General features: G+C 36.7%; 1 protein-coding gene across 1 annotated transcript in view; it reads left to right on the forward strand.

The window, feature by feature from the left end:
• SMARCA5 (SNF2 related chromatin remodeling ATPase 5) overlaps window positions 1-15,388 on the forward strand; it is a gene marked incomplete at its 3' end in the record, with an annotated part of 31,401 nt that overhangs the window by 1,617 nt on the left and 14,396 nt on the right. Inside the window, 8 exon segments of the mRNA XM_006172429.3 lie at window positions 1,529-1,603; window positions 6,435-6,601; window positions 8,451-8,551; window positions 10,232-10,332; window positions 11,124-11,303; window positions 12,317-12,472; window positions 12,569-12,700; window positions 14,175-14,243. Of these exon segments, the coding sequence (XP_006172491.3) occupies window positions 1,529-1,603; window positions 6,435-6,601; window positions 8,451-8,551; window positions 10,232-10,332; window positions 11,124-11,303; window positions 12,317-12,472; window positions 12,569-12,700; window positions 14,175-14,243 (981 nt within the window).

Below are 15,388 nucleotides of genomic sequence, written 5' to 3' on the forward strand. Positions count from 1 at the left end.
CAGGACTTAAGGGGGTTTGAAAACCTGTGACACTGAAAGCTGTTGTATTGAAATCTATTGTATGTACACGAACAATTCTCTACAAGAGATGTTGCTCTCTACAAGAGATGTTGCGTAGTTTTTCTCACTTTATCAGAAGGGTTTGCTGCCATTCAAGCTTTGAAACAATAATAAAACACCAGAAGTCTTATTCAGATATCTGAAAGTGGAGTAATTGAAGTCTAAACAAGATATTTGGAGCTTAAATTGCCTTTTTTTTTTGCTTGCTCTCACTAGAGAGAGAGATAGAAAGACAGAGAGGGAAAGTGAAAAATCACTCCCCGGGGGGATGGCCAGGCCCCAATTGGTTCTTCTCCATTCTCCTCTGGAGATTCTGGGCACAACACACATGTTCCTGATGTAATTTTCAAGCCACTGGATCTGGGACTTGAACTGAGATGAACCATTTGGGAAAGTAGCACCTTAATCACTCTGTCACTTGCTGGCCCCAAAGTTGCTTAAATTAAAATAAAATTAAAATGTGAATATTGATGTGGTAACCTCTATATGAAATAAGTGATATTTTCATTTGCCACATGAGGAAATGGAGTCTTCTGGTAACTAGAACCTGTAATAGAACTCAGGTCTGACTCTAAAAGTGAGCCTTCTTCCAAACTTCTTGCCCTGTTATCATTTTACACAAAAGATGTTTGGCAGTTTCATTTATTAAAGAATGACTTGGTTATTTTTACATTGTCAGTATAGAAATATCACTGATTTTGTGTATTGATCCAACTTATCACTGGTTCTTTTTTCCCCCTCTCAACATTGTAATGTGTTGTTTTTTGGTCTTTAAAAATAAATGTACTCTCAGTGTGTTTTCTCTTTCTTTGTTTTTAATTTGCTGTAGAGCGTGCACTCTTGGAGAGAGACAGATAGGAAAAGTGAGACAACATCCCCCAGGGTGGATAGTTCTGTTATAGTCCTTTCTCCTGTGGACTTCTCTCTAGATTTTGGGCACCCACACAGTTGTCATGCTGGGTCCAGGACTGGAACCACACAATCAGCCATGTGGGATCTAGCCACCTTAAACTCCATGCCACTAACTGGCCCTTCTTTCTGTTTTCTTAACTGAATTCAGAATCACTGAAATTCACTGAATTAAAAACTAGGTTTGAACACACATGCATAATACATTTGAGAACCTTAGTCTGTATTACAGTTGGGGAAAAAAGATACCATTAAGCCTTTTTTTTGTTTTAAAGTCAAATTTAAGGTGGGTTCTTCCAAAATGAGAAAATAAATCCAGCATTTATGAATCTTACCTCACAAGGCTGATTTTTCCAGAAATAGTAGCTAGCCTTTGTATGTATTCAGTAATTTTCCTTTTACTTTGGTACTGATAGATCAAGGGAACAATTTTGTTTTAGGTTAGATAATGACCATTTAGGATGTTTTGGGTAGGAGTATATTTTAAACGATTTGGGCAGAAATGATTTATAAGGATGTGTTGATTATCCTTAACATCATGATTTTTCTTTCCTACCAGGAAGTATTTGATGATGCATCACCTGGAAAGCAAAAAGAAATCCAAGAACCAGATCCTACCTATGAAGAAAAAATGGTATGTTTTATGCATATCAATAGATATAATGAAAATGTTTTGCTAGGTGACTAAACATTTAGTATATAATAAACATCTGTATACATTTTTATAATTAGGGCACATACATCCAATTGAAGTATATAGAACATGGGATACTCTAATCTCTATCTTATTTGCCTGTAAACCAAATAGAATTATTCTGAGAATTCACATAATGTGATGGGATTATCTAATTGTGTTAAATGAGGATTTTAGCTTTGAGAGTGAGGAGACAAAGAGTCTTGCCATTGTTGCCCAATCCTCAAAATTCCTTACTTAGCTTGAGAGAACTTTCTTTTTTTTAGTGATATATATTATTTACTTGTTTATTTTTGGTGTTGCTTAAGTCAGTATTTCTTCCTGAACAATGTGATTCTTACTGATGTTCACCTACCATCTTTTTTTTTTTTTTGAGAGGTTTTTGCTATAGGGCGCGTGTGCTTGCCAGACAGACAGACAGAGACATAGAGACAGAAAGCAAGAAGTCACCCCCCAGGGGGGATGGTCATGCCGCAATCCCTTTTCCTTCATTCTCCTCTCGGGATCTTAGGCACGCACGCACATGCGCCGCCATGAGTTTAAGCCACTGGGTCGGGGACGCGAACCATGGTCGACTACGTGGGAGTCTAGCGACATAGCCATTATGCTAACTGCTGGTTCCCACACCTACCATCTTTTATCTGAATGCTTCCAAATCTTTCTAGCTCACATATTTCTAGTTAGTATTTTCATTTATTTCTTGGTTCTTTACTTTTAAATCTCATTGGTACTTCTTGGAAATATCCAAAACTGAACTCAGTCTTTATACACCCATTTACTGGTCATTCTTACCTTTTTTTACCACTGTACCTTCAGTATTCTTTGCATGAGTGAATTATTTTCTGGGCTTCATTATTTGTCTCTTATCTTAGATCTGACCTCTTCCAAATTACTTAATGTTTTTGCAAAGTAGTATTTATGACACAAATCTGAATATATAATGGTGATTTTTCAGAAGTTGTCTACAGTGCTTTTCATTTTCATAATGGCCTTTATTAGTAACTCTCCCTAAGTTTTTCAGTCTCTCATCTTTATTTTCTCTTCAACATAATGATCTTCATTTACATAGTTTTCTTCTAAGTGAACTCCCTTGTTAAATGCTTGTTCCTAATCTTAGGTAAGTATTTGTCTGTTCTTCATTCTTTTTTTTTTTTTTCCTAATGAAGTGTATTCATCGTTCATTTCCTCTGAGAGAGACAGAAGTAGGCATGCCTATCAAATCATTCCATGCCATGATCTGCCCATATTCCCCAGCCATCCTGAATATCAGACGTGTCTGGTATAGAGGTTTCAAGACATGAACCCAGGACCTTTCCTATGTAGGTCCAGTTACACTACCACTGTGCTACCTCTTGGCACCCATTCTTCATTCCTGAACAGAAGATGCTCAGCACTGTTTTAGAAAACTAAATAATACTGATTTATGCCAGCATAACTTTATGATTTTTTAATCTCCTTTTTTGTGGAGAGGTTTTTGCTATAGGGCACATGTGCTCGCCAGAGAGACAGAAAATGAGAAATCACCCCCCAGGGGGATGGCCACGCCATAATCCATTCTCCTCTAGGGATCATGGGCATGCACACACACACACCCAGCTTGAGTTTAAGCCACCAGGTCTGGGACTCGAACCGCGGTTGACTGCGTGGGAGTCCAGCGACATAGCCATTACGCTAAGTGCTGGTCCCTGGTTTTTAATCTCTTGAGCTCTCAGTATTTGTTGTTCAGTAATACTCTTTAGCTTTTATAGAAGTTGACAACTCTGATCTGTCTTTTCACTTTGTTTCTGCCACATTTCATTTGCTTTTTCCACAAAGAATTGCAGACTTATCTTCAATTTACCCCTCTATTTGCAAAGATACATAAAGCCTTTATGGTCTTAAATTATTTTCTCCTATTTCAGAGAAAAAAGCTGGGCCAAAGCTATCTGTTTTAACTCCATTACTTTTTTGGGGTAGGCAGGGTGCTGGACTCCCACATGTCTGGCTATGATTTGAGTTCCTGACCTGGTAGCTTGGTTTCTCATTTTTTCTTTCTCTCTTGCTCTGTCCCTCACCGGCCAAATTAAAAAAAAACGAACAAGCAAATAAGTAAATGTATGTATGTAAACAAAAATTCTTTAAAAACCAAAAAACTCCATTGCTTTTTAAATTTTTTAAGAGAGTTTTGCTAGTGTGTGTGTGTATGTGTGTGTGCGCGCGCGCGCGATCTCCAGAGAGAAAGAGACTGAAAGCAAGAAATTATCTTCCAGGAGGAATGGCCACGTCACAATCCCTTCTTTTCCATTCTCCTCGTGGGATTTTGGGCTGCACGCACATGCACCCGGTGTGAGTTTTAAGCTGCCAGGTCTGGGATTCAAACTGTGGTTGACTATGTGGAAATCCAGTGATAAAACTTTTACGCCATCTGCTGGTTCCATTAATCTCCATCGCTTTTTATGATATGATTTCTTTCAGGTTCCTAACCTTATTCTACTTTTTAGTACCGTTTTTCTCCTTTTACCACTTTTATTTAGTCTTTTTTTTTTTTTCTCTTTTTTTGGAGAGGTTTTTTTTTTCGCTATAGGGTGCGTGCATTCGCCAGACAGACAGAGACATAGAGACAGAAAGCAAGAAATCCCCCCCCAGGGGGGATGATCACGCCGCAATCCCTTCTCCTCCATTCTCCTCTTGGGATCTTGGGCACGCACGCACGCACAGGTGCCTGGTGTGAGTTTTAAGCCACCAGGTCCGGGACACGAACCGTGGTCGACTACATGGGAGTCCAGTGACATAGCCATTACGCTAACTGCTGGTTCCCCAACTTTTATTTAGTCTTTTAAGTTGATAGGTCTTTTTTTTTTTTTTTTTTTTTAAGTTTGCCAGAGGGCTTGTGCCAGAAAGAGAAGGGAGAGAGAGAAGAGAAAGGGAGAAAGCATCCCCCATAGGAATGGTCACACCACAATCCCTTCTCTTCCTCCTTTCCTTTCTTCCTGGATTTTGGGCATCAGGGCATCTTCCCTGGGGGAGTCTGGACTTAACATGCAGTCAGACATGTTGACCCCAGCTGCCACCAAGCTGTGGGCTGACTCTGTAGGTGATTTTCATTTTCACCTTCTTATTCTCTTAACCAACAAGGTATTTATGTTTTTTCCATAATGGCAACAACATTGGTTTGAAATTTAAATCTATAGAATCTGTAGCTTTTTATCTTTGTCTCAGACTTAATGTGAGTTTATTTTCAGAGCTTAATTTCTCTTGAGTCTGAAGATAATTACAATAATTGAGTAGTCTTTTTGCACCCCTGACATTTAGTTGCACATGCATGGCTTTTCTTTTTGTTACATATAAATTAATAAATGTAAGTGTGCCAACTATGCATGTGTGCGCACACGTACCTTAGTTTAGTCTTTAAAACAGTTAATAACCTTGAAAAACATAACTGAGATACCTCATCTGTGGGACATCACCAGAGTGAGGCAGGCTGACAGCTTGTTTTTACTGTGTGAATTAAGCTGCTTCTCTGGTTGTCATTTGTGACCCAGTAAAACATCACCTTGTGCCTTCCTGGTAGGCATCTGGGCTTCAGCTGTTACAGTGGCGTGAAATTAAAAATGAGTGTTTTCCTCTACCAGATCTACAGGTTTTCAACATTTTGGCATTTGGGTACCTCTGATGTTTGCTTTGTTAACTAGAATGTCTTTCTGTAATTCATTCTAAAACTCATATTTAAACCTTTATAAGCAGAGATACCGAGTACTTTTTCTCAGTTTATTGAACTTGTCTCGTTTCTTCTTTGTTGAAGTAAACTATTGTTGTATCTGTAAAAAGTCTGTTGCCTTTATTTACTTTTTTAAAAACTTGTTTTCAAGGACCTTAATTTTTATGCTCAAAAAGACAGGTGGCAGATATAAGAAATTATATTGGATTAATGAGTATTTAATGAATTTAAATGTGTTTTAGGCATGATACCTTTTTAAAATTTGACATAGCCAGGACCAGCAGTTAGTGTAATGGCTATGTCGCTGGACTCCCATGTAGTCGACCGTGGTTCAAGTCCCGGACCCGGTGGCTTAAAACTCACACCGGCACATGTGCGTGCGTGCCCAAGATCCCAAGAGGAGAGCGGAGGAGAAGGGATTGCAGTGTGGCCATCCCCCCTGGGGAGTGATTTCTCGCTTTCTGTCTCTTTGTCTCTCTCTCTTTCTTGCTGGTGAGCACATGCACCCTATAGCAAAAACCTCTCAAGAAAAAAAAAAAAAAAACATTTTCACATAGCCTACAAGGTGGATGACCAATGCATTTTTCCCTTCCATTGAATAAATTTATTTGTACTACACAGTGCCTTTTAATGTTTGCATTTTTTGGTTAACCATATTGAAGTATAATTTACATGAAATAGTTTTATGTTTGCAGTTCAGTGTGTCTTGGGAAAAGGCAGTCCTTTAACCACTATCATGATCTGGTGGAGGAAGAACTATAGTCATACTCCATCAAAAAAGTTTGCTTCTGCCCTTTCGCTGTAGTTAATTCCTGCTCCCACCTCTTTGCTACTTCTGATCTGCTTTTGTCACAAGTTAGCATTTCAAATAAGTGGGAATCATACAGTTTGTAATCTTTTATGATTGGCTTCTGTCATTTGGTGTAGTGCTATGAGACTCATCCATGTCCTTGTGTGTTTCGGCAGTTTGTTCCTTTTTATTATTGAGCTCATTATATGGAGACAAGTTGAAAATTGATTTCCGAAATTTTTGTTAAGATTTTGATAAGATGTGTCTTAAAATTTTTTTTGTAGCAAACCGACCGAGCAAACAGATTTGAGTATTTATTAAAGCAGACAGAGCTGTTTGCGCATTTCATTCAGCCTGCTGCTCAGAAGACTCCAACCTCACCTTTGAAGATGAAACCAGGACGCCCACGAATAAAAAAGGATGAGAAACAGAACTTGCTATCAGTTGGCGAGTGAGTAAAAAAAAAAACATTTTCACATAACCTACAAGGTGGATGACCAATGCATTTTTCCCTTCCATTGAATAAATTTATTTGTACTACACAGTGCCTTTTAATGTTTGCATTTTTTGGTTAACCATATTGAAGTATAATTTACATGAAATAGTTTTATGTTTGCAGTTCAGTGTGTCTTGGGAAAAGGCAGTCCTTTAACCACTATCATGATCTGGTGGAGGAAGAACTATAGTCATACTCCATCAAAAAAGTTTGCTTCTGCCCTTTCGCTGTAGTTAATTCCTGCTCCCACCTCTTTGCTACTTCTGATCTGCTTTTGTCACAAGTTAGCATTTCAAATAAGTGGGAATCATACAGTTTGTAATCTTTTATGATTGGCTTCTGTCATTTGGTGTAGTGCTATGAGACTCATCCATGTCCTTGTGTGTTTCGGCAGTTTGTTCCTTTTTATTATTGAGCTCATTATATGGAGACAAGTTGAAAATTGATTTCCGAAATTTTTGTTAAGATTTTGATAAGATGTGTCTTAAAATTTTTTTTGTAGCAAACCGACCGAGCAAACAGATTTGAGTATTTATTAAAGCAGACAGAGCTGTTTGCGCATTTCATTCAGCCTGCTGCTCAGAAGACTCCAACCTCACCTTTGAAGATGAAACCAGGACGCCCACGAATAAAAAAGGATGAGAAACAGAACTTGCTATCAGTTGGCGAGTGAGTAATAAATACTTCAAAGTTGAGCTTTTCTCTTAGTCTTTAGTAGAAGGTTAAAATCACTTCATTTAAAATAAGTTATTTTAGGAAACACTGGATTCCCACATGACTGGCTGCAGTTTGAGTCCTGGACCTGGTGGCTTGAAAATCATACCAGGCATGACTGTGTGCCCCAAATACCAGGAGGAGAATGGAGAAAGGATTGTGGCATGGCCATCTCCTCTGGGATGTGAATTCTCACTTTACCTGTCTGTGTTTCTCTGGCAAGTGCATGTGCCCAATGACCAAAAAAAAAAAAAAGTGTGTGGAACTTAACTTTTTTCTTCCTTTTTTTGGGGGGGTGGGGTGGGGAGAGATTTTTGCTATAGGGTATGCACACTCACCAGACAGAGACAGAGAGGCAGAAAGAGAAAAATCACCTCTCAGGGGGAATGGCCACGCCGCAATCCCTTCTCTACCATTCTCTGCTCGGGATCTTGGGCACGCATGCACACACACCCGGCGTGAGTTTTAAGTCACCGGGTTCGGGACTCGAACCACTGTCGACTATATGGGAGTCCAGCGACATAGCCATTACACCAACTGCTGGTTCAACTTTTTTCTTCTCGACAATAAGACTTAAAAATTAACTTTGAAATATGAATTCTGAGATCTTTCTGTTTCCTCGAAATTAGACTATTTCACATTTGAGTTTCTCAGATTCTGATTAATTTGAAGAATCATTGTTATATAATAACAACTTATGCAACTTATGTCTATTTTAGATACTGATGTTAAAACATTTCAGGCTTAAATTTAGTAATTTCTTCTGTTCATATTTTTAGGTTTAATTTTTTAAAAATAATTATTGTATTTCCTTCTTTCCTTCCTTTATTTTAATTTGACTGTGGTTGGGGGAAGAGAGAGCAAGCAAGCGCTATTAGGTCCTGGACTTGAACCGGGGTTGGCCATGTGGGAGTCCAGTTCCCCCAACCACCACGCCACTTGCTGGCATCTAGGCTTAATCTTTTTAGATGTCTATTAAAGAAATATTGTTGTGGGATTTTGTTCAACCACTTGAACTACTATGTTTATAGTTTGTATTTAAAATTAAAGTCAAAACTCAAATCAGTTTATTTTAATTTCAACCTGACAGTTACCGGCACCGTAGAACAGAACAAGAGGAGGATGAAGAACTATTAACAGAAAGCTCCAAAGCTACCAATGTTTGCACTCGATTTGAAGACTCTCCATCATGTATGTTGTACACAATTAATTGATTTTTAAAAATTTCCCCTTTGAGACCTCCTTTAGTTGATGTTTAGATGTGTCCTGGCTATAATTTATAGAGGGAAATTTTGGTAATCATAAATATTCTTTATTGTCAAGTAGGTTTTAGTTTTTTTTTTGTTTTTGAGTGGAGATTGTAGTGTTCTATATGATAGTGCTGCTATTATTCAAAAGTGTGTAAAATCCCATTGTGTTTACTAAAAAAAGGAAAAAAAAGATACTTCATGAATTTTGCTTACTCATCTCCTACTATTTTTGTATTAACTTGTTCTAGTTTTTAATGAAATGAATTTGTTATTAATGGTTTTTCAAAAGAAAACATATTTAGCCAGGTTTAAGGTTTACCTTTGTGTATGATCTTGTCTGGTGGCACAGAGACTTCTCTTTGTCTTTACTGAACCTTTCATTTTTTTCCCCCTGACTTCTTCTGTCACTTGATAGATTGGTTTATGTGATCTTAGTAGTTACTGCAAAATAAACTTGTAAGGGTCAATACAGGACATGATAATTTGGATTTGTTAATGACTCTGATGTTGAACTCTTAGCAAATTCAACTTTATCTAGATAGGTATCTGCTTAGAAATGGTGTGTATATCTTCAGGGCTGTGTGTGTGTGTCTGTGTGTGTGTGTGTGTGTGTGTGTATGTGTGTGTGTACTATGAGTACCCATTTGTCTTTTTTTCTTTTTCACAAAATTAGAGGCCAGAACCAGACGCATGGCATATAGGGCAGGGAATTTGGATTACCTGGGCTCTTTCTCACATTCCTACTTTGTAACTAATTTTCCTAGCACTGGTTAGCTTTTCTTTCTTTTCTTTTGATGTTAGAGGGAGTGTCCACTAGCCAGAGGGAGAGGAGAAAGCATCCCTCTTGGGGAATGGCCACGCTACAGTCCCTCCTTTCTTTCTCCTTCCTTTTGAGATTTTGTGCACATAATATCTTGTATGTTTCTCTAGCTACCAGGTCTAGAATTTGAACTGTGCAATCAACCATATGGGCTCTAGCTGCCTTGACTTCCAGGCTGGTCTGAGCTTTTCATTCTTAAGCAAAGTTTTTTTTTTTGTTTTGTTTTTTAAAGGGAATGGGGTTTAGAATGTACATATTAAAAAAAAAAAGTGATTGTAGCTTGTGTACTTGGTAATTCTTCTCTTGGTGGGGGGTACAAAATATGTAATATAACCTGACAAGTGCTATTTCTCTCTATGGTCTAATGGAAAAGTCACTCATGGAGGATAAAGGAAAAGAAATGTTCTGTTTCCCTTTTTTATTACTAGGAGGAGAATAAAAACTTTCATCTGGTCTTATGAAGGGTGAAAACACTTGGCTTGAAACGCTTGTAGTAACAGTACAAAGAGATGTGTCTTGGACCAGTATATATGGGTGATATAGGAACTCAGTGACTGGAATGGGTACACAGTGTTACTTGGTTATATTATATGTCCATTTCTTAATACTCCACTCAGACCATAGCAGTTACCTTGAGTGACTTGGAACTTGTAGAATTTCCTATTCTATTAGAATCTCAGAGAAAGGAAAACATTCAATACATATGTATAGGTCTAAATGAATCCTGAGTATCAGATGAAGAGGACTGCCTTATATTTCTTGTCTTTAAAATGTACATTATGTTTTTTCTTTTGTTCTTAGATGTCAAATGGGGTAAACTTAGAGATTATCAAGTCCGAGGATTAAATTGGCTCATTTCTTTGTATGAGAATGGCATCAATGGTATCCTTGCAGATGAAATGGTATGTTTGGTAGTTTTTTCCAAGGCCATATTTTGTGATTTAAAATATATGTTATATTTGTGAAAGTTAATATAGTAAATTAAGACGATATGATAACTTTGGTGATTGTAATATAGAACTATTAGCAAAGGAATCCTCTTTTAAACTGGTATAAGCAGTTTGCTTTAGTTTAGTTGGATAAGTGGGACCTGTACTTCTGTTTTAAAGAATTAGCTGTGAAAGTAATTTAAAAATGGTACATTTTGAGAAATGTGCTTTCTAAATTTGCTCTGGGGTGCATGCACTTGTTGGAGACAGCAAAAGATAGAGATAGTAAGAGAGCAACCTTCCAAGGGAGATGACCATGTCATAATTCCTTCTCCTCTCAGGATTTTAGACCAGTGTTTATATCCAGAAGGCAGCCTGTAACAGTTTTGTCTCATAAAACATCTTCTCTCTTATTTACTGCTTACTAGTTATGAGTGTTTAAAACAAGTATCGTCACTATAATGCTAAAATACTTAATTGATGGGAAAATGCATGGACTTAAAAGAAATGTGTTTCAATTCTAGCTCTACTAGGTGACCCTGGGAAAATCACTTAAACGTTAGGCTTTATGGGGGTGATAATAACACCTCTCTAAGATGATATGATGTAGCACTTATTAACTTTGGCACATATTAAGTATTTGGGTATATGTTAGCTATTATAAACACAGTGTTTCTTTCAAATATTCTGTGTATGTTGGGAGGTATAAATATGGAAGGATTTTTTTTTTCTCATTGGTTTGTGATTATTCTTAAATCTTTCAGGGCTTGGGAAAGACTCTTCAAACAATTTCTCTTCTTGGGTACATGAAACACTATAGAAACATTCCTGGCCCTCATATGGTTTTGGTTCCTAAGTCTACATTACATAACTGGATGAGTGAATTCAAGAGATGGGTACCAACACTAAGATCTGTTTGTTTGATAGGAGATAAAGAACAAAGAGTAAGTTTCTAGTATTTTTTTATGCTTTCGATTTTTAAAAAAATTATTAAACTTTATTTATTTATTTTAATTTGACCACAGAGAGGGGTCGAGAGACAGGGAAAGTGAGAAAGCAAACCACCAGGTCCAGGACCTGAACTGCAGTCGGCAATGTGGGAGTCCAGCACCCTTAACCATCATGCCACCTGCCGGCACCATGCTTTTGGTATTAAAAGAGTTTCAATTCAGTCTTGGGATAGGCAAATAACCTGAAGGAAGGATAAAAGAGAAAGAGGAGCTTTATAAATATTAATAATTTGCAAATGTAATATTGTCTTATTCAGGAATGATACCAGGAAGAAGATATTTAGAGACTGTACAAAGCCGCAAGGATGTAGTCGCTTTTCTTTTTGGGAGTGGTTGTATTTTAGGTAAATGTGTATATGGTGGTGGTGGTAGATTATAAGCTTATTATAAAGATGGATTGAGTCAAGTGTAGTAGTTAGGTGAGTTATGGTATCTGCCAAAGTGAGTTAAAATGTTGAGCAGTTGACAGCATCCTTTTGGGAGGAAGACACGGAAATAATCACATAATTACAAGTAATCCTGTGGAAATAATAAAGGCTATAAATCTCAAATTTGGAAACTTATTCCTGATGTACTGAAAGACTATATACTTTGTTCTCCCTTCATTTATCTGTGATAAGTCCTTTTTTTGCCTTTATAGATAGTTTGGGTATTTCAAGTTATCAAGCTGCTTTTTATGTTTTAGTACCCAGTTACTATTCTGTTTCAGTTTCCTTTCCTGTAAAATGAGAATAGCAGTAGTGGTATGTTAATACATCTATAAGCCTGAGAGAAATGGAAGTGTTTACTGCATACTATCCTTTAGTCCTCTTTATATTAAAAACATTTCTCCTTTGCCTAAACCTTCACAGTATTCCCACTCCTTTTTATGTATTGGATTACTCGTCATCAATAAATATAATATATAGTTTATGTATAATGTGATTTTTTTCCCCCTTGTTACACAGGCTGCTTTTGTCAGAGATGTTTTATTACCAGGAGAATGGGATGTATGTGTAACATCTTATGAAATGCTTATTAAAGAGAAGTCTGTGTTCAAAAAATTTAATTGGAGATATTTAGTTATAGATGAAGCTCACAGGATCAAAAATGAAAAATCTAAGGTAACTTAACATTTAGATGTGGAAATAATTTGTGCCTTTGTTTAAGAATTTGGTCAATATGCAGAATATGATGAATTTGGTTCTTTTTTTTTCCAGTTATCAGAAATAGGAAGGGAATTCAAAACTACCAATCGACTTTTATTAACTGGAACACCTCTTCAGAACAACTTGCATGAGCTCTGGTCACTTCTTAATTTTTTATTGCCAGATGTATTTAATTCAGCTGATGTAAGTATTTCTGATTACTTTCTGGGTAATAATGTTTTGTTGACTAGAACATATTCAATAATGTTTGTCAGATGTCTGTGCTATTAGTAATTGCAGTTTTCGGTTGGACCAGTGTTCATTTTTGGAGCTTTGTTTCTATAGCTGGTGTGCGAATGTGCATATGTGTGTGTGTGTATGTGTGTGTTGAGGAATCTTTAAAGGAATGCTTATTTAGTACATGTATAAGTTTTACAAAGATACTAATTTTGGTTTGTTGTGTGAAGGATCATTTAAAATAGAGAAATTTTTGTTGGGAAAAGATGGTCGAGCTCCAAAACAATTTTAGTCTGCTTTTACATATTTTGATATTTTTGAACACTTTCATTTGTTTAGTAATCTGTGTTTACACTTTTAGTTAAAACAGTGAATTCTAAGATTATGTTTACTGATAAGTTAAAGCAGTTATAATACATATGTTTGGGGCCAGCAGGAGGTGTGGTTAAGGTGCTGACTCCCACATGGCCTACTGCAGTTTGAATCTTGAACCTGGGGGCTCGAGAATCATGCTGGGGTTGTGTGCGCGTGCATGGCCAAAAATCCCAGGAGGAGAGTGAAGGAGAAGGGATAGCCACGTGGCTGTTCCCCTGAGGGGGTGATTTCTCATTTTGCCTCTCACTATCTCTTTTTGGTGAGCAACTGGTGGTTTTTTCAAAAACCTTAAAAAAAAATAAGAGTACAAATGGCCAAGAATTTAAGCGTAGAGGGTACCCATTATTGGTTAAGTTCTACGCAAATACTAATGAAATACTGGTAATTCCAATTTCACTATAATAAATTTACTTAAAATAGATACTGTTCTGGAAACCTGTTTGGGTAGTCTGAATGGTTGTACAGAACAAACTGTGAAGTGATTTTCTTTTAATTTTTAAGCTTTGTGAAACTGGAAACATTTTTCAAGAACACTAATTTTCTAATTTTTTATGTGATTAGCCAGAGGGCTCAGAGGGCTCATGTGCTTGACAGAGAAAGAGGGAAAAAGCACCGTCCCTAGGGAGCATGTAGTACAGCAGCCCTTTCTCCATTTCTCCATTCCATATGGATTTGGACATGCACATGCACCTTGTGTGTCTTTCAAGCCTCCAAGGTCTGAATTCAAAATGTTTGGTTGGCCATGTCGGATCCAGCTCTCTTAATCACCAGGCCAAGGAGCTGACCCTCTAATTATTTTTATAAAACTTAATTTATAGTTAATCTTTCCACTGTTAAACTTGTTATATTGATAGTTTTAAGAAAAATGTTTAGAAAGTAATGTGCTTCTTAATCTGCTTCTTATAAAATTAATTTATAACAATGATACATGAAAAATAGGGCTTTGGACACATGATTTCTGTGCATTACAACTCAAAATAATCCTAAAATTTTTATATCTAATTATGTGGTAATTTGTTGTTGATGTCATTTCTGATTTTAAGATTGTTTTTGCTTGTTAATCTAGGATTTTGATTCCTGGTTCGATACAAATAACTGCCTTGGGGATCAAAAGCTAGTTGAGAGGCTTCATATGGTAAGTATTGCGGAATAGTGTCAGAGCATATTCTAGTAGAGAAAAGTATCAGACTTAAATTAGTAGATTATTTTCCTTTTAACAAAAAAACCATATAATAGTTATAGATTTAGATCTGTTTGAATTCTGCCACATAACTATTTGATTTTACAGTCATGGAAGTTTTATTGTTAGAAGCTTGGCTGACAGGGAAGAAATAATTTTTTAGAATTAAAAACATAGTTGGAGTAAGAAGAGTTGTATAATAGCTGATAGAGACAAGTTTTCAACACTTGGTTCTGTTTATATTCCATAGAATTTTAACAGGTTTACTTCTGAAAAAGCTAAAGATTCATCTGTTCTTAAATCTAGTGCCAGTGTGTTTAAACAGCTGTCAGTGCTACTTTTTGAAGAGAATGTTTTTGCTTTGATGTATATAGCTTTGTGACCTCCAATGGGAAATTGTCAAGTGAAAGTTGGTCAGTAGAGAAATTTCTCTTAACAGACCCTAGAATAAGATAGCCTGGTCAGCACAATCAGGTAGAATCTTATAGGCATGTCATAAAAGACCCTTCATGATCTAACCCAGGGACTGTCAACCTCTGTTGACATTTTAGTCTTGATAATTCTTTGTGGGATGAGAGATGGTTGTCTGTGTGTTATAGTACGCTTAACATTTTTAACACTTCTCTTCACTAGGTGCTGGTGAATATTTGAAGATGATAAGTGTCTTGGCACTTAGTACAGTTCAGTTCAGTAGTAACATGCTTCCAGTTGTTCCAACCAAAAATGTCTCCGGACATTAAAAATGTCCTATTGAGGCAAAATTGGACCTCTTCCTATGAGCTGACATTTTTAACATTCTCTAGCTTCTACTTCTTTTCTTAGCTTCTATTTCTTTTCTTTGTATATTAAGCTTTAATATCATAGTGTTGTTCATCCCACTGTTTTCTGTAAACATCATGCTAATAATTCTAGCCTATCTTTGCTTATCGTTTGAGCTGCATTAGAATCCCCTTTTGTGACCTCTTTACTAATTCCTAAGCCCAGACTCTTAGACATCACCTTCTCTACTAAACACATAGATAGAAATCTTTAGTAATTTGAGCGTCCTAACATATAGGATTTTGCAGAGGATATTGAAATGATTCCTAAATGTTTTTGCC

This window comes from Tupaia chinensis, unplaced genomic scaffold, assembly GCF_000334495.1.
Source record: "Tupaia chinensis unplaced genomic scaffold, TupChi_1.0 Scaffold000064_1, whole genome shotgun sequence".
NCBI classification, from domain to species: domain Eukaryota; kingdom Metazoa; phylum Chordata; class Mammalia; order Scandentia; family Tupaiidae; genus Tupaia; species Tupaia belangeri.